We start from the raw sequence: 27,062 nt of genomic DNA on the forward strand, positions 1-27,062 counted from the left end.
AGGATTGCAATATTTACCTGGAGCTAACCTTGCAGATAGCATTACTGGGTGATCTGAAAAGTCATAGTCAATCAATCAATAATATAATAATACTTTTAGCAAAAATGTTTATTTTTAATTCACAATCTGTAGAAGCAATGAGAATAGAAAGGTTCAGAACTTTTGTAAAACATCACAGTATGGTTGAAATATACAGTGAGGGAAAAAAGTATTTGATCCCCTGCTGATTTTGTACATTTGCCCACTGACAAAGACATGATCAGTCTATCATTTTAATGGTAGGTTTATTTGAACAGTAAGAGACAGAATAACAACAAAATTATCCAGAAAAACGCATGTCAAAAATGTTATAAATTGATTTGCATTTTAATGAGGGAAATAAGTATTTGACCCCTCTGCAAAACATGACTTAGTACTTGGTTGCAAAACCCTTGTTAGCAATCACAGAGGTCAGACGTTTCTTGTAGTTGGCCACCAGGTTTGCACACATCTCAGGAGGGATTTTGTCCCACTCCTCTTTGCAGATCTTCTCCAAGTCATTAAGGTTTCGAGGCTGACGTTTGGCAACTCGAACCTTCAGCTCCCTCCACAGATTTTTTATGGGATTAAGGTCTGGAGACTGGCTAGGCCACTCCAGGACCTTAATGTGCTTCTTCTTGAGCCACTCCTTTGTTGCCTTGGCTGTGTGTTTTGGGTCATTGTCATGCTGGAATACCCATCCACGGCCCATTTTCAATGCCCTGGCTGAGGGAAGGAGGTTCTCACCCAAGATTTGATGGTACATGGCCCCGTCCATCGTCCCTTTGATGCGGTGAAGTTGTCCTGTCCCCTTAGCAGAAAAACACCCCCAAAGCATAATGTTTCCACCTCCATGTTTGATGGTGGGGATGGTGTTCTTGGGGTCATAGGCAGCATTCCTCCTCCTCCAAACACGGCGAGTTGAGTTGATGCCAAAGAGCTCCATTTTGGTCTCATCTGACCACAACACTTTCACCCAGTTCTCCTCTGAATCATTCAGATGTTCATTGGCAAACCTAAGACGGCCCTGTATATGTGCTTTCTTGAGCAGGGGGACCTTGCGGGCGCTGCAGGATTTCAGTCCTTCACGGCGTAGTGTGTTACCAATTGTTTTCTTGGTGACTATGGTCCCAGCTGCCTTGAGATCATTGACAAGATCCTCCCGTGTAGTTCTGGGCTGATTCCTCACCATTCTCATGATCTTTGCAACTCCACGAGGTGAGATCTTACATGGAGCCCCAGGCTGAGGGAGATTGACAGTTCTTTTGTGTTTCTTCCATTTGCGAATAATCGCGCCAACTGTTGTCACCTTCTCACCAAGCTGCTTGGCGATGGTCTTGTAGCCCATTCCAGCCTTGTGTAGGTCTACAATCTTGTCCCTGACATCCTTGGAGAGCTCTTTGGTCTTGGCCATGGTGGAGAGTTTGGAATATGATTGATTGATTGCTTCTGTGGACAGTTGTCTTTTATACAGTTAAAAAGCTAAGATTAGGAGCACTCCCTTTAAGAGTGTGCTCCTAATCTCAGCTCGTTAGCTGTATAAAAGACACCTGGGAGCCAGAAATCTTTCTGATTGAGAGGAGGTCAAATACTTATTTCCCTCATTAAAATGCAAATCAATTTATAACATTTTTGACATGCGTTTTTCTAGATTTTTTTGTTGTTATTCTGTCTCTCACTGTTCAAATAAACCTACCATTAAAATTATAGACTGATCATTTCTTTGTCAGTGGGCAAACGTACAAAATCAGCAGGGGATCAAATACTTTTAAGCCTACAGGATTTTCAGGGGACCTTCCAAATATTATTACAAAAAAGTGCAAGTTAACTCATCAGTTGATAATGAAAGCCTTTGATCTCCCACAGTTAACTCCATCTGATTTGCAACAGGGATGAGATTCCCAAAACAAAAAGGTTTCAAAAACATTCACAGATAGTTAGTTGACTCCAGCTGGCTCTGTACACTGTCACCTAACCAGATGTGCAACATTGTAACCATACTGTAACATAATGTAGCATCAGAAGAAGTGATAGTAGTTTCAAGATCATCCTTAAATCCTTACTCAACCTTAACTCACTCCAAGGTTTCCTTCTTACCAGTGCAAGAAAACTTTTGTTGTTGATAGTTTATTGCATTTTCTTTTGTCTCACTTAGATATTGTGGCACTTTGTTTTTAGGCACAGTACGTCCAGTATAGTTTCACTGGACATTATAATTCTTCCATTAGTTTATCCCCCCTCCCAAATATACTCTTCTCCCTCTCCATAAACATACACTTTTACAATGAAGGATGGAAGGGGAGTGACCTACCCTCTGGAGAAGCAGAGTCAAATCAACTCTCAACTATTTCACAACCTCTCAATAACCTTCTTACGACTTGTTGTTAAACATCACATCCTCAAACTTGACTATCCTCCCTCCTTCAGTCTCCACCTCTGTTTGCTCCCAAGTCTCCACTTCACCATTCCTTTGCTCATAGCGGCGGATTCGCACCTTGCCCGTTGTGGGGAGTGGGCATGGGAGACCCTTCGACGCCTCTTTGTAGAGAAGCTGTTTCATGACATCTTGACTGGGTTGAGCCATGCCTGATGGAACCAGTGCATTACCCTGGTCTACCTTTGGATGGGGAGACGGTGAGTTCTTGACTTCAGGCTTTGGAGAGGCTGCCCGCTGTACAGGTTGTGGTTGCAGTGTCGTCTTGACCTCAGTCTTGACCTCAGTCTTTGGCAAGGTTGCACGCTCCCATCTTGACGGGGAAGGTGAACGCTGTACGGGTTGTGGTTGCAGTGTTGTCTTGACCTCAGTCTTGACTTCAGTCTTTGGCAAGGCTGCACGCTCCCATCTTGACGGGGAAGGTGAACGCTGTACGGGTTGTGGTTGCAGTGTTGTCTTGACCTCAGTCTTGACCTCAGTCTTTGGCAAGGCTGCACGCTCCCATCTTGATGGAGAAGGCGCTCGCACAGGAGCTCGCACTAGCGTCTTGACATCAGGCCTTGGTGAGGCTGTGCACTCAGCTCTTGATAGAGGGGGTGAACGCTGTACAGGAGCTTGAGGACGTGGCGATGTGTCTTTTACCTCAGTGTGAGGAAAGGGTGTCGGAAGATGTCCTCTTTGTTGCTCCCCGGTGTTGCCACCTCCCCCTGCCCTTCGTATCTCTGGCATGATCCCGGCCATGGTGGCTCGCACTGTGGGGTCGCTCTGCACCATCCTACAGACAGCATTACAGTACTGCTGGCCTTGGAGACTGAGGATCTCATGGATCTTAGCCGGACAGACGCTGGGGGTGTGCAGCCTGACTCTGGCACAGAGTTCAGCGATGATTTTACCCATAGCCCACACGTCCGAACGCTGGTCTCGGTGGCCCCTCCTCTGCAGGACCTCAGGTGGAGAGTAGGCCTCGTTGCCCATATCCACGGCAGAATTTAGGCCATTGCGGAAGAATTTGGCCAGTCCCATATCAATGATCACAGCTCGGTGAGTGTCATGCTCTACCTGGAAGAGATAATTTGAGAGGGGTGGAAAAGTATTGTTTTATATCTAATCTAAGCATTTAGCGTGATAATGTCCTTTATTCTCATTAATGAAGAACATTAAAACAACAAAAACTATTTTAATGCCTGTCTCACCATGATGTTCTCAGGCTTGAGGTCCTGATGGACGATATCTTTGCTGTGTAGGTGAAGTAGTCCTTCACACATGCCTGTGATGATGGTGGCCTTTATAGATGGAGTTAACTGTGGGAGATCAAAGGCTTTCATTATCAACTGATGAGTTAACTTGCACTTTTTTGTAATAATGTTTGGAAGGTCCCCTGAAAATCCTGTAGGCTTAAATACTTATTTATCAAATATATTTAGATATATAACAGTTTTTCTATGTGAACTTTCGTCAACACTGTCGCATGCATGTTTGGTGGCAGCAGTGGGATCCATAGACCTACCTGTATTTTAGATTTTTGTGATTTGAAGATGGTTGTCTCCAGTTCCTCTCCAAATATGAACTCCATGGGGATGATCCACTTAGAGTCCTTGAGTGTTGGATTACCCAGAAGCTTCACTATGTTAGGGTGAATTGCCTTACTGGAGTCCCAAGTCACAGAGAGAGTGTGAAAGAAAATGGAGAGAAAGGGTTATGAGGGCATTGGAGTCTACCGACAGCACAACTAAGCACTTCTGTAGTGACCTTCTTCATCAGCACCTTCATCAACACCATATCTCCTATATCAAAGCAAAATCCAAGAAGATACCATATTTTTCCCCTTTGTTTCTCCTAGACACAAATGAGCTCTCTTTAAACACCAAAATGAGACTAAGAGCATTTTCTCATATTTCTACATTTCTACTTAAGAGAAACAACCACATACACTATATATACAAAAGTATATTGGCAGTAGAATGGTTTTACTGACGAGCTCAGTGACTTTCAACGTGACACCGTCATAGGATGCCACCTTTCCAACAAGTCAGTTGGTCAGATTTCTGCCCTGCTAGAGCTGCCCTGGTCAACTGTAAGTGCTGTTATTGTGAAGTGGAAATAACAACGGCTCAAATCAAATCAAATCAAATTGTATTTGCCACATGCGCCGAATACAACAGGTGTAGACATTACAGTGAAATGCTTACTTACAAGCCCATAACCAACAATGCAGTTTAAGAAAAAAAATAGCAAATAATTAAAGAGCAGCAAAAATAAAATAACAGTAGGGAGGTACCGGTACAGAGTCAATGTGCGGGGGAACCGGTTAGTCGAGGTAATCGAGGTAATATGTACATGTGGGTAGAGTTAAAGTGACTATGCATACAGTGGGGAAAAAAAGTATTTAGTCAGCCACCAATTGTGCAAGTTCTCCCACTTAAAAAGATGAGAGAGGCCTGTCAACTATGACAGACAAAATGAGGAAAAAAAATCCTGAAAATCACATTGTAGGATTTTTAATGAATTTATTTGCAAATTATGGTGGAAAATAAGTATTTGGTCACCTACAAACAAGCAAGATTTCTGGCTCTCACAGACCTGTAACTTCTTCTTTAAGAGGCTCTTCTGTCCTCCACTCGTTACCTGTATTAATGGCACCTGTTTGAACTTGTTATCAGTATAAAAGACACCTGTCCACAACCTCAAACAGTCACACTCCAAACTCCACTATGGCCAAGACCAAAGAGCTGTCAAAGGACACCAGAAACAAAATTGTAGACCTGCACCAGGCTGGGAAGACTGAATCTGCAATAGGTAAGCAGCTTGGTTTGAAGAAATCAACTGTGGGAGCAATTATTAGGAAATGGAAGACATACAAGACCACTGATAATCTCCCTCGATCTGGGGCTCCACGCAAGATCTCACCCCGCGGGGTCAAAATGATCACAAGAACGGTGAGCAAAAATCCCAGAACCACACGGGGGGACCTAGTGAATGACCTGCAGAGAGCTGGGACCAATGTAATAAAGCCTACCATCAGTAATACACTACGCTGCCAGGGACTAAAATCCTGCAGTGCCAGACGTGTCCCCCTGCTTAAGCCAGTACATGTCCAGGCCCGTCTGAAGTTTGCTAGAGTGCATTTGGATGATCCAGAAGAGGATTGGGAGAATGTCATATCGTCAGATGAAACCAAAATATAACTTTTTGGTAAAAACTCAACTCGTCGTGTTTGGAGGACAAAGAATGCTGAGTTGCATCCAAAGAACACCATACCTACTGTGAAGCATGGGGGTGGAAACATCATACTTTGGGGCTGTTTTTCTGCAAAGGGACCAGGACGACTGATCCGTGTAAAGGAAAGAATGAATGGGGCCATGTATCGTGAGATTTTGAGTGAAAACCTCCTTCCATCAGCAAGGGCATTGAAGATGAAACGTGGCTGGGTCTTTCAGCATGACAATGATCCCAAACACACCGCCCGGGCAACGAAGGAGTGGCTTCGTAAAAAGCATTTCAAGGTCCTGGAGTGGCCTAGCCAGTCTCCAGATCTCAACCCCATAGAAAATCTTTGGAGGGAGTTGTAAGTCCGTATTGCCCAGCGACAGCCCCAAAACATCACTGCTCTAGAGGAGATCTGCATGGAGGAATGGGCCAAAATACCAGCAACAGTGTGTGAAAACCTTGTGAAGACTTACAGAAAACATTTGACCTGTGTCATTGCCAACAAAGGGTATATAACAAAGTATTGAGAAACGTTTGTTATTGACCAAATACTTATTTTCCACCATAATTTGCAAATAAATTCATTAAAAATCCTACAATGTGATTTTCAGGATTTTTTTTTCTCATTTTGTCTGTCATAGTTGACGTGTACCTATGATGAAAATTACAGGCCTCTCTCATATTTTTAAGGCTACAGGGAGGAGGTGAGTGCTCTGGGAGTGTGGTGCCAGGAAAATAACCTCTCAGTAATAAACAGAGTAGCAGCAGCGTGCTGAAGCGTTTAGTGCGTAAAAATCGTCTGTCCTCGGTTGCAACACTCACTACCGAGTTCCAAACTGCCTCTGGAAGCAATGGAAGCAACGTCAGCACAGGAACTGTTAGTCGGGAGCTTAATGAAATGGGTTTCCATGGTCGAGCAGCCGCACAAAAGCCTAAGATCACCATGCGCATTGCCAAGCATTGGCTGGAGTGGTTGGACTCGCCGCCATTGGACTCTGGAGCATTGGAAACGTGTTCTCTGGAGTGATGAATCACACTTCACCATCTGGCAGTCTGATGGACGAATCTGGGTTTGGCGGATGCCAAAAGAACACTACTTGCCTCAATGCATAGTGCCAACTGTAAAATTTGGTTGAAGAGGAATAATGGTCTGGGGCTGTTTTTCATGGTTCGGGCTAGGCCCTTTAGTTCCAGTGAAGGGAAATCTTAATGCTACAGCATACAATGACATTCTAAACGATTCTGTTCTTCCAACTTTGTGGTAACAGTTTGGGGAAGGCCTTTTCCTGTTTCAGCATGACAATGCCCCCGTGCACAAAGAGAGGTCCATACAGAAATGGTTTGTCGAGATCGGTGTGGAAGAACTTGACTGGCCTGAACAGAGCCCTGACCTCAACTCCATCGAACACATTTGAGATGAATTTCAGTGCCAGTTAGCTAGCTAGCCAGAGATTCACTCACTGCGGTCTTTTCAAATGTTAAGCCTCTACGCAATATTAGCTGTGATTTCAACAAGACTTTCAACAAAGTAGACTACAAAATGACTTAGAAAGAACTGAGGAATGGGAACAATTTACACAACATGTCTAATGTTAGTGTTTGAACATAAAATGTTTGCTGTACATTTTTATTTTTTTTAGCTAGCTAGCTAGCAAACATCAGCTGTATTTTGGATAACTTTAGCTAGCTACACATGCTAACATAGTTTTTTAGATATAGCTAGTTAGCTAGTCAAGGTGAGCCGAAGAATCTGCCTAGCTAACTTTACAGTTTGTTAATGTAGCTAGCTAGTTAATTATCTAAATCATAACTAGAGGGTTGAAAATATAGTTATACTAACGTTAGCCAGCTAGCTAAATAAAGCTAACGTTAGCAATTTGCCAATCGTACAGTGTGTTACAAATTTGAAAAACGTATGATATGTTACGAATTTAAATGATATGGATAACATTAGCTTGGTGGCTAATGCTAATGTTAGCTAGGTGACCAGAGTTAGCTAGGCTAGGGGTTAAGGTTAAAGGGTTAAAGTTAGGGGAAGGGTTATCTAGAGTAGCAGCAGCGTGCTGAAGCGTTAGGTTAAAATGCTAAAGTCTTCCGTGATGAGATTGGGTTATTAGATGTTCGCGTTATACTCCTACCCATCCACCCCGACCAACCACTCTAATTTTGTTTTTGCCTGAAGTAACCTTCTGTCTTATGTAACCATACCAAACGTAACATATCATACTAAATTGAGTGGCCCGGATTTACGTTTACTATGTTACGTCTAGTCTATGAAACCAGGCTGATAGACTGTGCATTGTTACCTCCCAAATTGTGAAATGTATAGCTAGCTAGTTAACAAGTGTCTATTTAGTGTTGATAATTTTAACTGCCAGTGCCAATATGCGTTTAGGCTATTTCTTATGATAAACGTGTACAATGCATCAGCAGCCAAACTAGTAAGACTAAGGGGACTGCGGGAAAGTTGGGTAGCTAGAAACTAGAGAGGAGGAGCAGGTCGGCCTTTTTTACACGATTCATATTGAAGCATAGAGTTGTTTTATAGAGACATAAAACATTATTGTACTCAATATCTTTGTACTGGAAGTCATTTTTGATAAATATGACAACCTTTCTTATAGATTGTGTTTGTTTGTGTGTGTGTGTATATATATGTGAGTGTGTGTGTATCTACAGGCCAGCAGAGGCAGAAGTATTATGACCTGATGAATGGTTCCTACATGGACCAGACTGTGCCCACAGGAGGCCCTGACCGAGTGATTTCAAAGCCCAGCTTCCACACAATCCGACACGGTACCCTCACCAAGGGCTCATCACAACCATCCAACTGTCATTTTCATGTAATATTTATGATTTACCTTTATGGTTCCTCATGCTTGAGACTCATTGCCTGCTTTTGTGTAATGTATCTATCTAATCCTCTCTTCTCATTGTTTCTGTGCAGTCTTCAGATATCAGGCGGAAGTTTTCCTCTGAGATAGCTGGCTTGGCTGCAGGGATGCTGGCACTCACCCCCGGGAGCACCAGCTCCTGCTCTGTGGACACGAGCTTCAGAAAGCAGCGTCTAGACACACCCCCCTCCTCCATGGGGGGAACCCTAAACCCCAGGCTCCTCTGCTTCCTCCCTGGGAGGAGGAACGCACTATACCCCTCGCTCCTGGACTCCGTTCTCACAGGACTCGGGCTACTCTGTTCCCTCTCAGGAAATAAAAGTTTTTTGAATTGAAACACCCTGTTGGGGTGACATTTTTGGGGTCTTTGGAAGATAATAATATTACAAATAAAAAAGAACATGCATAACAGTAGTCTTGAAAACCCGACCCTGGGCAAGTGACTAGGGTCTGATTTGAATGACGGACTATTTTGGCAACTTTGATAAGGGAAAGAAAATTGTTCCGGGTGGGTCCTCTTCAGACAGACAACTTTCCCAACAAATCATGGCAACAAATCACGAGGCAAACCAAAGTTTGCAGGCAAAAAGTTTGCAGTGGTTTTACTAAAGATAGTTGATGCAAACTAGCCACTTGCGAAATGCACTGGTTAAAAATAACTTTGCTAGCTACTTTTTTTGTATTTTATTCAAGCGGGTAAGTTAGTGATATAGGCAGTGACGTAGTTCCTCTATGCCAAACTTATGTTCAATTACATACAGACGCTGTTAAGTCAGAGCATTTGAAAATTGTGGTAGGCTACAGAGACTAGCAATACAGCTCAGTTAAAGTTGAGCAATTATCTACATGTTTTGTTATTATAAAAAAGTATATATATTTTTCTATTCATTATGATCACAATATTAAATGTGGCAACTTTTGCTTAATCTAAACCCTCTTTCTGTCATTGTGTTTCTGTCAGACATTCTGGACACAGCGCTGGGTCATTGACTGGCTGTGGCTACCCTGCCCAGGACATGTTGACCTCGTCCTCCTCTGCTGTCTCCTCCTCAGTCTGGGCATACAAAGCTCCCCGTTATCTGGAGGACCCTCATGCACCTTCTCAAGACCCCTATTACAGGGGTCGCCCCACGTACCCCCCTACTGCCCCATTCCGTCCTAACAAGCCCCCGCTCTACCCCACATATCCTAACGCTGGAGGGGCTAGACAGCACATTTCACAAAACCCTGCAATGCCTCCCCCGCCCCTTGCACCTCAGGCCGACAGGGACAGAGAGAGAGACAGATACAGAGAGCGGGACAGGGACAGGTGGGATTGTCTCTAGAAGGTCACCTTACTAGAAGGCCAACTCTTCCTCAAAGTATTCCCACCACTCGCACCACTCAGAGCGAGAGAGAGGGGAGAGGGTCTAAAGACGAGACAGGCTGGGCTCCAGAGACCACGGCAGACACCGTAACCACCACTCATACAATCACAGCAGGTACCACAAGCATATTCAGTTTGTGAATAGCGAAAGATAAAATTCAGTGTTATATTGATACAAGATGTGAGTATCAGTGACAAAAAGGTTTTGCAGTGGTATCATGATACTTTGACATGTCATTGTTTTGTGGGTAATATTTTGGCATCGGGACAACCCTAATAGTGATGGGGCAAAAAATATATACAGTTACATATCGGAATATTATTTTTGACACTATATTGTATCGTTTTGACAATGTCGCAATATTATTTTTGCGCTAGTTGGCTGTACCTGCACCAAAACTCAAGTATTATAGCTTGTTCTCCATTTTCTTTTTAAAAAGGGAGCCAATTTGTTTTCAGCACTTAATTCCATGACTGATCAAAACTTGTTTTTTTCATGGCTCTCTCGTTTCTCTGAAGCAGACATACACTACCGGTCAAAAGTTTTAGAACACCTACTCATTCAAGGGTTTTTCTTTATTTTTACTATTTTCTACATTGTAGAATAATAGTGAAGACATCAAAACTATGAAATAATACATATGGAATCATGTAGTAACCAAAAAGTGTTAAACAAATCAAAATATATTATTCAAATAGCCACCCTTTGCCTTGATGATAGCTTTGCACACTCTGTCTTTGTGAGACGCGATGTGGGTGAACGGATGATCTCCGCATGTGTTTTTCCCACCGTAAAGCATGGAGGAGGCGATGTTGTGGTGTGGGGGTGCTTTGCTGGTGACACTGTCTGTGATTTATTTAGAATTCAAGGCATTGTGGCGCCGGTAGTATGGGCGATGGACACGGATATAGAGCAGGCATTACGCACAGATCCATCTCCACCGCAGCTGCGGTACATACCTGCTCTTATCCGTGATCGTCTGATCTTCTGGGCACACACGTCACCCTCCTCTGGTCACCCAGGTATCGGCCGTACAGTGCGCTGCTTGAGCGGAAAGTACTGGTGGCCTACCTTGGCTAAGGACGTGAGAGGGTACGTCTCCTCCTCCTGTAAGCTACAACCATTACCAGTTCCACAACGACCATGGTCTCATCTTAGTATTGCTTTTCTGACTGATCTTCCCCTCTCCCAAGGTAACACCACCATCATGGTCGTTGTGGACCGCTTCTCCAAGTCCTGCCGCCTCCTTCCTCTGCCCGGTCTCCCCACGGCCCTGCAGACTGCGGAGGCCCTGTTTACTCACGTCTTCCGGCACTACGGGGTGCCAGAGGATATAGTGTCCGACCGAGGTCCCCAGTTCACGTCCAAGGTTTGGAAGAAGTTCATGGAACGTCTGGGGGTCTCGGTCAGCCTGACCTCTGGGTTCCACCCAGAGTCAAATGGGCAGGTGGAACGAGTAAATCAGGATGTGGGTAGGTTCTTGCAGTCCTACTGCCAGGACCGGCCCGGGGGAGTGGTCGGTGTTCTTGCCATGGGCTGAATATGCCCAGAACTCTCTCCGCCACTCCTCTACTAACCTAACACCATTCCAATGTGTTTTAGATTACCAACCGGTTCTGGCACCATGGCACCAGAGCCAGACCGAGGCTCCTGCGGTGGATGACTGGTTTCGGTGCGCGGAGGAGACATGGGACGCTGCCCACATTCACCTCCAGCGCGCCGTGCGTCGTCAGAAGGCCAACGCTGACCGTCACCGCAGTGAGGCCCCGTACTGGGGGATCGGGTCTGGCTCTCGACCCGGAATCTGCCTCTCCACCTGCCCTGCCGGAAGCTGAGCCCGTGGTTTGTGGGGCCGTTCAGTCCTGAGGAGAATCAACGAGGTTACGTATAGGTTGTTACTCCCCCCGATTACCGTATTAACCCCTCGTTTCATGTGTCTCTCCTCAGGCCGGTGGTGGTTGGTCTGCTCCAGGAGTCTGAGGTGCGGGAGGTTCCTCCACCTCCTCTGGACATCGAGGGGGCCCCGGCATACTCTGTCCGTGCCATCCTGGATTCGAGGCGTCGGGTGGGGGGCCTTCAGTACCTGGTGGAGTGGGAGGGGTACGGTCCGGAGGAACGGTGCTGGGTCCCGGTGAGGGATATCCTCGATCCCTCCCTGTTGCGGGATTTCCACAATCGCCATCCGGCTCGACCTGCTCCGCGTCCTCTTGGCTGTCCCCAAGGCCAGGTCGGCGCGCTGCTGGAGCTGCGCGTCGGGGGGGTACTGTCACGACTTCGGCCGAGGCTGCGTCTCCTCCTTGTTCACGCAGGCTTCGGCGTTCTAACCACTGCCGCCCCAATCATCATCACAATTGTCTTGTCAATCACACACATCTGGTTCTAATCCCCTAATTAGTCCATGTATAAGTGTTCCCTCTGGCCCCTTGTCCTTGTGGGTGATTGTTTGTTTGTGGAGGTTAGTGAAGCTCGGTGGAGCTCGTGTATTTTGTATCGATGGGAATTTTCCCGTGTGCCTTGTATTTTCCAGTGAGCCTGTTTTGTGCCCTGGAGTGTGTTTGAAGCATTTATGCGTAAACCTGTATTTTTACGGATTAAAGCCTGTTATTCTGTGATTTACCCTCCTGCGCCTGACTCCTTCAACACCACCTCATCACAGGTAGTGTATGGTGGGTGAGCAATATGTTTGTTACATCGAATTCCAAACAAATCTCGGTATGGCATCGCAATACATATTGAATAGTGAGAATCGCAAAACATATCGTATCGTCACCAAAGTATCACGATAATATCCCTGGCAATTCCCAGCCCTAAACCCTAATAAAGTATGTAATTTCACATGGGTTAAGCCGCATTTCAGGTGAACTCCAGGTCCATTTTGACATGTGTAAGATGTTTGCAATCATCTGTTCGAGTGTTCATGAGTTAGTGACGGCACTTTCAATTTCAGACAAGGTTGTTTGCAATAACTGATTTCAGTGTTCATACAGAGTTTCACTAGGTCACAGTTTGTACCAGTTATGAGCTGGTATGTGCTGACTGACAGCTTTTTAGACAGCTCCTCCAGGCATTTTGCAGGGAGTTTTCCACTTTGGCTCTGTCTAAATGGGGTGGTGCAACGTTGGTGGTTTACCCAATAAATTACTGGGAGGCTGTATATAGAGTGTTCGACTCTCTTTATTAAATTTTAATAGCAAACAGTTTACTCGCCATTAGTCAGCACCTCTACCAACATTTTTTGGGTGGGCGCCAGCTGATGCTGTTTTTTTCAGTGGGGTTAATGACAGCACTTTCAATTTCACACCAATTTTAGAGAAGGCCATATTTGGACTATTTTGTTATTTTACAAGTGATACTATTTTGTATTAAAAGCAATCTAACCTCTTCCCAGTCACTTTTTTAGTATGTGTGACAAAGTTGTATATATAAAAAACATTAAACATTAAAAGTTGTTAACATTTAAATAATCTGTTGTCGTGATACTTGAATATGAATGTGTATATACAGTTGTAGTCGGAAGTTTACATACACTTAGGTTGGAGTCATTAAAACTCGTTTTTCAACCACTCCACACATTTCTTGTTAACAAACTATAGTTTTGACAAGTCAGTTAGGACATCTACTTTGTGCATGACACAAGTAATTTTTCCAACAATTGTTTACAGACAGATTATTTCACTTATAATTCACTGTATCACAATTCCAGTGGGTCAGAAGATTACATACACTAAGTTGACTGTGCCTTTAAACAGCTTGGAAAATTCCAGAAAATGATGTCATGGCTTTAGAAGCTTCTGATAGGCTAATTGACATTATTTGAGTCAATTGGAGGTGTACCTGTGGATGTATTTCAAGGCCTACCTTCAAACTCAGTGCCTCTTTGCTTGACATCATGGGAAAATCTAAAGAAATCAGCCAAGACCTCAGAAATAAATTTGTAGACCTCCACAAGTCTGGTTCATCCTTGGGAGCAATTTCCAAACGCCTGAAGGTACCACGTTCATCTGTACAAACAGTAATACGCAAGTATAAACACCATGGGACCACGCAGCCGTCATACCACTCAGGAAGGAGACGCGTTCTGTCGCTGGAGGAAACAGGTACAAAAGTATCTATATCCACAGTAAAACGAGTCCTTTATCGACATAACCTGAAAGGCCGCTCAACAAGGAAGAAGCCACTGCTCCAAAACCGCCATAAAAAAAGCAGACTATGGTTTGCAACTGCACATGGGGAAAAATATCGTACTTTTTGGAGTAATGTCCTCTGGTCTGATTAAACAAAAAAATAACTCTTTGGCCATAATGACCATTGTTATGTTTGGAGGAAAAAGGGGGTCCCTTGCAAGCCGAAGAACACCATCCCAACCGTGAAGCACAGGGGTGGCAGCATCATGCTGTGGGGGTGCTTTGCTGCAGGATGGACTGGTGCACTTCACAAAATATATGGCATCATGAGGAAGGACATTATGTGGATATATTGAAGCACCATCTCAAGACATCAGTCAGGAAGTTAAAGCTTGGTCGCAAATAGGTCTTCCAAATGGACAATGACCCCAAGCATACATCCAAAGTTGTGGCAAAATGGCTTAAGGACAACAAAGTCAAGGTATTGGAGTGGCCATCACAAAGCCCTGACCTCAATCCTATAGAAAATCTGTGGGCAGAACTGAAAAGGCTTGTGCGAGCAAGGAGGCCTACAAACCTGACTCAGTTACACCAGCTCTGTCAGGAGGAATGGGCCAAAATTCACCCAACTTATTGTGGGAAGCTTGTGGAAGGCTACCCAAAACGTTTGACCCAAGTTAAACAATTTAAAGGCAATGCTACCAAATACTAATTGAGTGTATGTAAACTTCTGACCCACTGGGAATGTGATGAAATAAATAAAAGCTGAAATAAATCATTCTACTATTATTCTGACATTTCACATTATTAAAATAAAGTGGTGATCCTAACTGACCTAAGACAGGGAATTTTTACTAGGATTAAATGTCAGGAATTGTGAAAAACTGAGTTTAAATGTATTTGGCTAAGGTGTATGTAAACTTCCGACTTCAACTGTATCTCCTTGATGCTCAAAAAGGCTTTTCTGGCGCAATAAATGAGACATTAATGAGCTCATGAGGAGACAATGATAAGACCTCATCTATTTCTCATACTTCTCAAATGTAAGTCTCAATCCAAGCTCATTTGTCTCATGAAAGTTTCAAGAATACATTCTCTTAGGAGAAACAGTTCAGATATAAGTGATCACTAAATTATAGAAAATTGAGATCTCCCATATTTCTTCAGAGATTAAAAAAAGACCACTGAGCAAAATACTTTCCCTCTTGGCTGATATCACCATTTAGCAACATACCATCATAGCAAATTGTCTGTCATACTCACTTGTATACTTGACACTCTCTCTCCAGGTCTCTCCGATTGATTAAGTGTTGTGGCACCTTCTTGATTGCAGCCCAGGTGTCATTGTACTTCTCCCTGTATATCTTCCCAAAGCAGCCAGCAGCAAGAGTTTTGGTGGAATACTCCATCTAGGGGGTTTGGTGGGGAGTGGGCAGTGGGGTCAAGATCCGAAAGAAATGTGAAAAATTGTGACCAGAAACGACTAAAGCATTCACCTCTGCATAGCATTTGTTATAGTACTATTGTTAAGATAAGTACCGGTATGTACACCCTACAGAGTCAATTCTCTCAATGTTACAAAGACAAAGAGAGAATTCCAAAGAAGATGATAATGAGGTGGGTGAGAAGGGTGTGTCTGTTGGCAAACAGTGTTTCAACTGTAGAACAGAGAAATTCTACAGGCAGCGGTCATGTCCGAAAAGCCTACCCATATTTACGTCCTAAATAGTAGATTGTTTGGGTATGTGAAAAAAATAAAGTTTAATAGTATGCAACATTATGAAAACCAAGTGTACTTTAAATGCCCTGATCAATTAGATATTGGATATTGGCATGGTATTGGCATGGTGGAAAAAGTACCCAATTGTCATACTTGAGTAAAGGTAAAGATACCTTAATAGAAAATGACTCAAGTAAAAGTGAAAATCACCCAGTAAAATACTACTTGAGTAAAAGTCTAAAGGTATTTGGTTTTAAATTAACTTAAGTATCAAAAGTAAATATAATTGCTAAAATATACTTAAGTATCAAAAGTAAAAGTATAAATCATTTCAAATTCCTTAAATTAAACAAACCAGACAGTACAATTTTCTTGTTTTTTAAATTTTCGTATAGCCAGGGGCACACTCCAACACTCAGACATAATTTACAAACATACAGTGGGGAGAACAAGTATTTGATACACTGCCGATTTTGCAGGTTTTCCTACTAGAGGTCTGTAATTTTTATCATAGGTACACTTCAACTGTGAGAGACGGAATCTAAAACAAAAATCCAGAAAATCACATTGTATGATTTTTAAGTAATTAATTTGCATTTTATTGCATGACATTAGTATTTGATACATCAGAAAAGCAGAACTTAATATTTGGTACAGAAACCTTTGTTTGCAATTACAGAGATCATACGTTTCCTGTAGGTCTTGACCAGGTTTGCACACACTGCAGCAGGGATTTTGGCCCACTCCTCCACACAGACCTTCTCCAGATCCTTCAGATTTCGGGGCTGTCGCTGGGCAATACAGACTTTCAGCTCCCTCCAAAGATTTTCTATTGGGTTCAGGTCTGGAGACTGGCTAGGCCACTCCAGGACCTTGAGATGCTTCTTACGGAGCCACTCCTTAGTTGCCCTGGCTGTGTGTTTCGGGTCGTTGTCATGCTGGAAGACCCAGCCACGACCCATCTTCAATGCTCTTACTGAGGGAATGAGGTTGTTGGCCAAGATCTCGCGATACATGGCCCCATCCATCCTCCCCTCAATACGGTGCAGTCGTCCTGTCCCCTTTGCAGAAAAGCATCCCCAAAGAATGATGTTTCCACCTCCATGCTTCACGGTTGGGATGGTGTTCTTAGGGTTGTATTCATCCTTCTTCTTCCTCCAAACACAGCGAGTGGAGTTTAGACCAAAAAGCTCTATTTTTGTCTCATCAGACCACATGACCTTCTCCCAATCCTCCTCTGGATCATCCAGATGGTCATTGGCAAACTTCAGAGGGCCTGGACATGCGCTAGCTTGAGCAGGGGGACCTTGCGTGCGCTACAGTATTTTAATCCATGACGGCGTAGTGTGTTACTAATGGTTTTCTTTGAGACTGTGGTCCCAGCTCTCTTCAGGTCATTGACCAGGTCCTGCCGTGTAGTTCTGGGCTGATCCCTCACCTTCCTCATGATCATTGATGCCCCACGAGGTGAGATCTTGCATGGAGCCCCAGACCGAGGGTGATTGACCGTCATCTTAAACTTCTTCCATTTTCTAATAATTGCGCTAACAGTTGTTGCCTTCTCACCAAGCTGCTTGCCTATTGTCATGTAGCTCATCCCAGCCTTGTGCAGGTCTACAATTTTATCCCTGATGTCCTTACACAGCTCTCTGGTCTTGGCCATTGTGGAGAGGTTGGAGTCTGTTTGATTGAGTGTGTGGACAGGTGTCTTTTATACAGGTAACGAGTTCAAACAGGTGCAGTTAATACAGGTAATGAGTGGAGAACAGGAGGGCTTCTTAAAGAAAAACTAACAGGTCTGTGAGAGCCGGAATTCTTACTGGTTGGTAGGTAATCAAATACTTATGTCATGCAATAAAATGCAAATTAATTACTTAAAAATCATACAATGTGATTTTCTGGATTTTTGTTTTAGATTCCGTCTCTCACAGTTTAAGTGTACCTATGATAAAAATTACAGACCTCTACATGCTTTGTAAGTAGGAAAACCTGCAAAATCGGCAGTGTATCAAATACTTGTTCTCCCCACTGTAGCATTTGTGTTTAGTGAGTCCGCCAGATCAGAGGCAGTAGAGATGACCAGGATGTTCTGTTCCTTTGGGTGTCAGGGAAAATGCATGGAGTAAAAAGTACATTATGTTCTTCAGGAATGTAGTGAAGTAATAGTTGTCAAAAATATAAACAGTAAAGTAAAGTAAAAATGCTGCATATAACTACTTAAGTAGTACTTTAAAGTATTTTTACTTAAGTAGGCTACTTTACACCACTGTATATGGGGATGCCCTAGTGAAATCAACGAATAGCGGGAAACAACGCAATCGCGCATGACGCATTGTCAGTATGAGAAAATATAATGTTTTAATATGTTAATTTTTGAAAATTGAGTATGGTTTAAATTCGATGCACACTTTTCCACAATACATTGGAAGTGGTGGGCTGCGAGTGATAGGCCCTAGTTCTCTTCAAGTAGCCAAACAACAAAACTAGGCTACTTAATTGTGAAGATGCCGAATAGCAAAGCTTCTGTGGTAGTGTTCAAATGTAGGCTAAGTAGTTTTTGTTCTCCTTAAAATGACCATCTTTCAAAACAGAAGGTTCATTTTTTATTTGATTTAAATCCAAAGTGGATTTCGGTTTTCTCATTGAAAAGGTTTTCTTGTTCTCTTGGCCTTCCTCAGAGCTTTTAAATTAAATAGGCCTACTAAATGGTCTTATGATTTCTGAATGTGTCGGCACCGGGGACTTGGGATGTGGCTGTGTTATTGATGTCATTGTTAATCAAGCCTTTTGATTTGAACATATGGATTGTTTTAGTTTTGTAGGCTACCTATTTATTTACTTCATGGATCAAGCCTTAGCAGTCATTCTGATCTCGTTCCCAATTATCAATGCTTTAGTTTATTATGTTTCTGTCCAGCGGTTCTGAATTTGCAATGATACCCGACTGTCCACGTTTTTCTGTGCAATAGCCTTTCGATTTGAACATTTTAAATGTTTTGCTGTGTGTACTAGGCTATTTGGTTTCACTAATAAATATGTTGAAATGGAACCAAATTATATTTTTCTGTGTACAGTCCTTTTTAAATAGGATATATGCGGTGGTGTAAAGTACTTAAGTAAAAATACTTTAAATTATTACTTTTTTGGTGGTATCTGTACTTTACTTTACTATTTATGTTTTTGACAACTTTTACTTCATGACATTCCTGTCACGCCCTGACCTTAGATATCCCTTTTATTCTCTATTTGGTTAGGTCAGGGTGTGATTTGGGTGGGCATTCTAGTTTTTCTATTTCTTTGTTGGCTGGGTATGGTTCCCAATCAGAGGCAGCTGTCTATCGTTGTCTCTGATTGGGGATCATACTTAGGCAGCCTTTTTCCCACCTTAGTTTGTGGGATCCTGTTCTTGTATGGTTGCTTTGTAGCATAAGTCGCTCTGGATAAGAGCGTCTGCTAAATGACCTAAATGTAAATGTAAATGTAGCATGCAGAACTTTACGTTCGTGTGTAGTTTTGTCTGTGTTTCATTTAATAAATTAATATGTTCACCTACCACGCTGCACCTTGGTCCGAGCGTTCAATCAACGAACGTGACAATTCCTAAAGAAAATATTGTACTTTTTACTCCATACGTTTTCCCTGACAACCCAAAGTACTAGTTACATTTTGAATGCTTAGCAGAACAGGAAAATAGTGAAATTCACGCACTTATCAAGAGAACACGTGGTCATCCCTACTGCCTATGTTCTGGTGGACTCACTAAACACAAAAGCATCTTTTGTAAATAATGTTTGAGTGTGCCCCTGGCTATCTGGAACATTTGCTGCTTTGCTTAATATAAGGAATATGAAATGATTTATACTTTGACTTTTGATACGTAAGTATATTTTAGCAATTACATTTACTTTTGATACTTAATTATATTTAAAACCAAATACTTTTAGACTTTTACTCAAGTAGTATTTAACTGGGTGACTTTCACTTTTACTTGAGTAACTTTCTATAAAGGTATCTATACATACTTTTACTCAAGTATGCAATTGGGTACTTTTACCACCACTGGATAGATGGGCTATGGGGTCGAATGTGATAATCTGCCTATAACCAGCTGAGTAGGCCTATAACTCCATTCCTATTCTATTCAGAGTTTACAGAAAGTAATCGAATTGGAAATTAGCTATTATCAGGCTGGTTAATGCAATGCATGTCTGTTGAATTTTGAAAATTCTACCGGCACTCGGTCCTGCCCCACCTACTCAGCCAGTCAGCTACTGCGTTGCGGCCATGGCATATGTCATACTTTTTACTAAATGGTACGTTCTAAATAGTATGCAATGATGAACACATCATATGCACTTTAAGTATGTAATATGCTAGTATGGGTTTTCGGACACTGCCAGTTTCTCATATAGTAAGGTGGAAATTCTGTTAATTCTAAACTGGTATTCTAATCCATTCAAAACCAACCAACTAAACTCAGCAAAAAAAGAAACGTCCTCACTGTCAACTGCGTTTATTTTCAGCAAACTTAACATGTGTAAATATTTGTATGAACATAACAAGATTCAACAACTGAGACATAAACTGAACAAGTTCCACATACATGTGTCCCTGAACAAAGGGGGGGGTCAAAATCTAAAGTAACAGTCAGTATCTGGTGTGGCCACCAGCTGCATTAAGTACTGCAGTGCATCTCCTCCTCATGGACTACACCAGATTTGCCAGTTCTTGCTGTGAGATGTTACCCCACTCTTCCACCAAGGCACATGCAAGTTCCCAGACATTTCTGGGGGGAATGGCCCTAGCCCTCACCCTCCGATCCAACAGGTCCCAGACGTGCTCAATGGGATTGGGATCCGGGCTCTTCGCTGGCCATGGCAGAACACGCACAGAACGAACAGTATAGCTGGTGGAATTGTCATGCTGGAGGGTCATGTCAGAATGAGCCTGCAGGAAGGGTACCACATGAGGGAGGACAATGTCTTCCCTGTAACGCACAGTGTTGAGATTGCTTGCAATGACAACAAGCTCAGTCCGATGATGCTGTGACACACCGCCCCAGACCATGACGGACCCTCCACCTCCAAATCGATCCCGCTCCAGAGTACAGGCCTCGGTGTAACGCTCATTCCTTCGACGATAAATGCCAATCCGACCATCTCCCCTGGTGAGACAAAACCGCGACTCATCAGTGAAGAGCACTTTTTGCCAGTCCTGTCTGGTCCAGTGACGGTGGGTTTGTGCCCATAGGCGACGTTGTTGCCGGTGATGTTTGGTGAGGACCCGCCTTACAACAGGCCTATAAGCCCTCAGTCCAGCCTCTCTCAGCCTATTGCAGACAGTCTGAGCACTGATGGAGGGATTGTGCGTTCCTGGTGTAACTCGGGCAGTTGTTGTTGCCATACTGTACCTGTCCTGCAGGTGTGATGTTCGGATGTACCGATCCTGTGCAGGTGTTGTTACACTTGGACTGCCACTGCGAGGACGATCAGCTGTCCGTCCTGTCTTCCTGTAGCGCTGTCTTAGGCGTCTCACAGTACGGACATTGCAATGTATTGCCCTGGCCACATCTTCAGTCCTCATGCCTCCTTGCAGCATGCCTAAGGCACGTTCACGCAGATAAGCAGGGACCCTGGGCATCTTTCTTTTGGTGTTTTTCAGAGTCAGTAGAAAGGCCTCTTTAGTGTCCTAAGTTTTCATAACTGTGACCTTAATTGCCTACTGTCTGTAAGCTGTTAGTGTCTTAATGACCGTTCCACAGGAGCATGTTCATTAATTGTTTATGGTTCATTGAACAAGCATGGGAAACAGTGTTTAAACCCTTTACAATGAAGATCTGTGAAGTTTCAGGACAGGGTCCTGAAAAAGGGATGTTTCTTTTTATGCTGAGTTTATAATTGAGGCACACCCAGATTCCTGATAGCGCAGTACCCTATTTATGCCAGCGGGGTAAAATGATGTCAAACAGGTTATTTCATACTCTACACAGGAACAAAAGGTCACATCCTGTGTTGTGTGTCATTCATTGGCATAGTAATAATATACATACAAAACTGCTCTTTCCATGACATAGGTCATCCCTTGAGGTCACCTGTTAAATCCACTTCAATTAGAGTAGATGAAGGGGAGGAAACAGGTTATAGAAGGATTTTTAAGCATCAAGACAAATGAGACATGGATTGTGTATGTGTGCCATTCAGTGGGTGAATGTGCAAGACAAAATATTAAAGTGCCTTTGAAAGGGGTATGTTAGTAGGTGCCAGGCGCACCGGTTTGAGTGTGTCAAGAACTACAACGCTGCTGGGTTTTTCACACTCAACAGTTTCCCGTGTGTATCAAGAATTGTCCACCACCTAAAGGACATCCAGCCAATTTGACACAACTGTGCAAGGTATTGGAGTCAACATGGGCCAGCATCCCTGTGGAACGCATTTGACACATTCTAGAGGCCATGCTCCGACGAATTTATTCTGTTCTGAGGGCAAAAGGGGGTGCAACTCAATAGTAGGAAGGTGTGCCTAATGTTTTGTATATTCAGTGTAGATTACACACAGAGACATAGCAATAGACACAGCAAGACAAAGATTATGTATAGGAGCAAAGCTGTCTGAGGGACAGACATCAAGATAGGTAAATACCTTTCAGTGACCATTTGTGGCCTGCCATCAAATATAATGTGGCCCCTACTTCTGTTCCCAACACTACAATTATTTGAAAAGATTCGATGTTGGGAGTGATAACACAATACAATAATGAATTCATAGCTCATGCTTTTCAAGCAAGGAGGGAATTGCTAAATTATGAGCATGTACAGTGCCTTCAGAAAGTATACATACCCCTTGACTTATTCCACATTTTGTTGTGTTGCAGCCTGAATTCAAAATGAATACAATTGTACACAATTCTCACCCATCTACACATAATAGCCCATAATGACAAAGTGAAAACATGTTTTCTTTTTTAATTTTGCAAATGTATTGAAAATGAAGTCCAGAAATACGTATCTCATTTACATAAGTATTCACAACCCTTAGTCAATCCTTCGTAGAAGCACATTTGGCAGCGATTACAGCTGTGAGTCTTTCTGGGTAAGTCTCTAAGAGCTTTCCACACCTGGATTGTGCAACATTTGCCCATTATTCTTTTCAAAATTCTTCAAGCTCTGTCAAATCAGTTGTTGATCATTGCTAGACAACCATTTTCAGGTCTTGCCATAGATTTGAAAGTAGATTTAAGTCAAAACTGTAACTCAGCCACTCAGGAACCTTCACTGTCTTCTTGGTCAGCAACTCCAGTGTAGATCTGGCCTTGTGTTTTAGGTTATTGTCCTGCTAAAAGGTGAATGTGTCTGGTGGAAAATAGATTGAACCAGGTTTTCCTCTAGGATTTTGCCTGTGTTTAGCTACATTCCGTTTCTTTTTTATCCTGAAAAACTCCCCAGTCCTCAACGGTTACAAGCATACCCGTAACATGTTGCAGCCACCATTATGCTTGAAAACATGGAGATTGGTACAATACTGTGTTGTATTGGATTTGCCCAAAACAAAAAGTGAATTGCTTTGCCACATCTTTCACAGTATTGTGTCTTATAATGTCTTGTTGCAAACAGGATGCATGTTTTGGAATATGTTTTATTCTGTACAGGCTTCCTTCTTTTAACTCTGTCAATTAGGTTAGTATTGTGGAGTAACTACAATGTTGTTGATCCATCCTCAGTTTTCTCCTATCATAGACATTAAACTCTGTAATTGTTTTAATGTCACCATTGGCCTCATGGTGAAATCCCTGAGCAGTTTCCTTCCTCTCCGGCAACTGATTTAGGAAGTATGTCTGTATCTTTGTAGTGACTGGGAATATTGATACAACATCCAAAGTGTAATTAATAACTTTACCATGCTCAAAGGGATATTCACTGTCTGCTTTTAAATTTTTTTACCCATATACCAATAGGTGCCCTTCTTTGCGAGGCATTGGAAAACATTCATGGTCTTTGTGGTTGAATCTGTGTTTGAAATTCACTGCTTCACTGAGGGAAATTACAGATAATTGTATGTGTGGGGTACAGAGATGAGGTAGTCATTAAAAAAACCATGTTTAGTCATTAAAAAATCACTATTATTGCACACAGAGTGAGTCCATGCAACTTATTATGTGACCTGTTAAGCAAATTGTTAAGCAAATACTCCTAAACTTAATTTAGGCTAGCCATAACAAAGGGGTTGAATACTTATTGACTCAAGACATTTCAGCTTTTCATTTTTAATTAAATTGTAAAAATGTCAAAAATTATAAATCCACTTTGACATTATGGGGTATTGTGACTAAATCTCAATTTAATCTATGTTAAATTCAGGCTGTAACACAAAACAATGTAGAAAAAGTCAAGCGGCGTGAATACTTTCTGAAGGCACTGTAAGTGTGCAGAATATGAAAAATAATTTTTTTTTTTCAGCAATGTTCAGCTCTCCTGACATTGCCTTTACATTAATGGCCACATTGGGCAAATTTAGCTGACACCTCTAGAAGCATGGAACCGGATACACATGTTTTTTTAATGCCTCATAATAGGCAATAACATTTGCAATCCTCTCTAGTAGCTACTTACATTTAATTGGATATTGATACAACACACAAAATCACAATTTCCTTTGTTCTACTTTACAAAAGCAAAGTTGATTAACTTAATGCTTGTTATAAATGGGAAGTTAATCAAATAGAGTAAAATTATCCTTACCTCTACCTCAGTCAGTTTAGTTCAAGAATGTCTGCTGTCTTGCTGTGTCAGGTTTAGACATGAGAGAACACAGTTGTCTGTGTTTTTAACCTCTCCTCTGCCCCACCCCTAAAGTAGTCACACCCCTTTCTCTGGTGACAGAGAATGTAGTCTGTCATACTGTGATGAAGCTGTGGGATAGCTTGTAAGGAAAGACATGTCCAAATCTTAAACTATTTGCTCATACCTGCTCCTGCTTGCTAAACTCTGCCCGGGACTCTGAGAAACATATATAAGGCAGAGCCGAGAGCGCAGGCAGGTCTTGGCGGGGGAGCTGGTGCTTTGATGTATATTGGTCTCTGTAACCCTTGCAAGTATCCGCAGTGCAAGTTTCAAGTTTTTTATGTCACGTGCACAAGTACAATGAAATCCCTTTCTTGCAAGCTCCAAACCCAACAATGTAGTAATCAATAGCAATGTAACACAAATAAATTACATACGGTAGAACAAAAACACACAAGAAATAAAAAGAACACGAGAAAGTAAGAAACTATATACATGGTCAGTTTCAATACCATATTTACAATGTGCAGGGATACTGGAGTGATAGAGGTAGATATGTATAGTGGTAAGTTAACTAGGCATCAGGATATATAATAAACAGAGTAGCAGCAGCGTAAATTAGGATTGTATGTGAGTGTGTGTGTGTGTTGGTAGAGGCAGTATAAATGCATGTTATGTGTGTGTTGGAGTGTCAGTGTGCGTGAGTGTGTAGAGTCCTGTAAGTGTGTATAGAGACAGTGTAAAAAATGCAATACAATGGTCAACTCAGATAGTCCATGTAGCCATTCGGTTAACTATTTAGCAGTCTTATGGCATGGGGATGGAAGCTGTTCAGGAGCCTGTTGGTGTCAGACTTCATGCATCGGTACCCCATTTTAAGTCCTTAGTGATTTGGACACCGAGGAACTTGAAGCTCTCAACCCACTCCACTGCAGCCCCGTCGTTGAGATTGCGTCATCTATGGATCTGTTGGGGTGGTATGCAAATTGGAGTGGGTCTAGGGTGTCTGCGATGATACAGTTGGTGTGTGCCATAACCAGCCTTTCAAAGCACTTCATGATTAGATGTGAGGGCTACAGGGCGGTAGTATTTGTGTCAAGAAGCCTTAGAGTTCTTCGGAACAGGAATGATGGTAGTCATTTTAAGATGTTGGGATTACAGACTGGGACAAGGAGAGGTTGAAAATGACCGTGAATATGCCTTCCAGCTGATCTGTGCATGCCCTGAGAACGTGCCCTGGAATACTATCCGGCCCCGCGGCCTTGCCAATGTTGATCTCATTAATGACCTTAATCACGCCAGCCTCAGAGCGTGAGATCAGCCAGACCTCTGGGTCAGTGGGGACCCTCACGCACTGTATGGTGTTATTGTCTAAGCGTGCATAAAATGCATTGAGTTCGTCTGGAAGAGGCATCGTTGGGTAGAACATGGCTGGGTCTTCCTTTGTAATCCGTAATGGACTGTAGTTCCTGCCACATGCGGCGGGCGTCGGAGCCTGTGTAGTATGATTCCACCTTATTCTTATATTGTCCTTTTGCTAGTTTAATGACTCTGCGGAAGTCGTAGCGGGACTTCTTGGACTTGTTCCTATCCTCAGCCATAGCCTAAGGGTTGTCTGCGATAGCCCTGTGTGCGGTAGTCCTGTCCTTTAGTTTAGTGCCAACCTCTGTGTTAATCCAGGGCTTTTGATTGGGGAAGCAGTGAACCTTCACTGTAGGGACAACGTCGCCAAAGCATTTACTTATGAACCCGGTGACAGAGGTGGTTAGCTTGTCGATGTTAGGCGGAGTCTCAGAACATATTCCAATCAGTGCTAGCAAAGCAGTCCTGTACAATACTCTGTTTGTGATTACCATTTCTCAACGGAGCGAGTCACGACTCATGATCTGATTTGCCAAAGGTCAGTGCTATCCAGCATCCTACCCTAAACCCTTACCCTAACCTTAACCATAACCCTTCCCTTAACCTTTTTAAATTTCAACTTCAATGGGGTAGGGATGTCCCAAGGATCCCAGATAGCACGGACCTTTGCCAATTGGCGGACGAGGGAGGGCATTGTATGCTTGCTTGTGGGTAGAGTAACAGTGGTCTAGGACTTTATCGCCCCTAGTGGCGAAGGAGACTTGTTGATGGACGTTGGGCATGTCTTAATGACATGGAATAAAAATTGCAAGCGACAAGAAAGGTAGCCTCCAGATTTAGGTTTTCCTGCTTGTTTAGAGCCTCGTACAGTTCCTTAAGTGCCAGCTTGTTATATTTCTTATTCTGAGGTGGAATGTATACAACAGTCACGATAACAACTGTAAACTCCCTCAGGAGGTAGAAAGGTCGGCATTTGATCATTAGGTATTCCAAGACAGATGAACAATGGTTCGAGACTTCCACTGTGCTCAAGTCAGCAAACCATTTGTTGTTGATGAAGAGGCAAACCTCTCCCCCTCTCGATTTCCCTGACTCTACTGTCCTGTCCGGTCGGTGAATGGAGAATCCATTGAGTTGGAAAGCCATTGGGGGTATCCAGT

At 42.9% G+C, this 27,062-nt stretch overlaps 1 protein-coding gene across 2 annotated transcripts; it reads right to left on the minus strand.

The window, feature by feature from the left end:
* Positions 1–1,741: 1,741 nt before the first annotated feature.
* Positions 1,742–25,088, minus strand: LOC121560954 (serine/threonine-protein kinase Nek8-like). 2 transcript variants are annotated; one of them, XM_045214976.1, is made up of 5 exons: positions 24,505–25,088; positions 15,308–15,453; positions 3,960–4,098; positions 3,646–3,753; positions 1,742–3,511 (listed from the first exon to the last, which is right to left on the minus strand). In XM_045214976.1, exons 2-5 carry the CDS (start codon positions 15,451–15,453, stop codon positions 2,390–2,392), a joined length of 1,515 nt encoding a protein of 504 aa, XP_045070911.1. In that variant the 5' UTR covers positions 24,505–25,088; the 3' UTR covers positions 1,742–2,389. The 2 variants fall into 2 exon arrangements, with proteins under 2 accessions (XP_045070911.1, XP_045070910.1); XM_045214975.1 differs by having other exon boundaries at positions 24,499–25,088.
* Positions 25,089–27,062: the final 1,974 nt, after the last annotated feature.

This window comes from Coregonus clupeaformis, unplaced genomic scaffold (genome assembly GCF_020615455.1).
Source record: "Coregonus clupeaformis isolate EN_2021a unplaced genomic scaffold, ASM2061545v1 scaf0347, whole genome shotgun sequence".
NCBI lineage: Eukaryota > Metazoa > Chordata > Actinopteri > Salmoniformes > Salmonidae > Coregonus > Coregonus clupeaformis.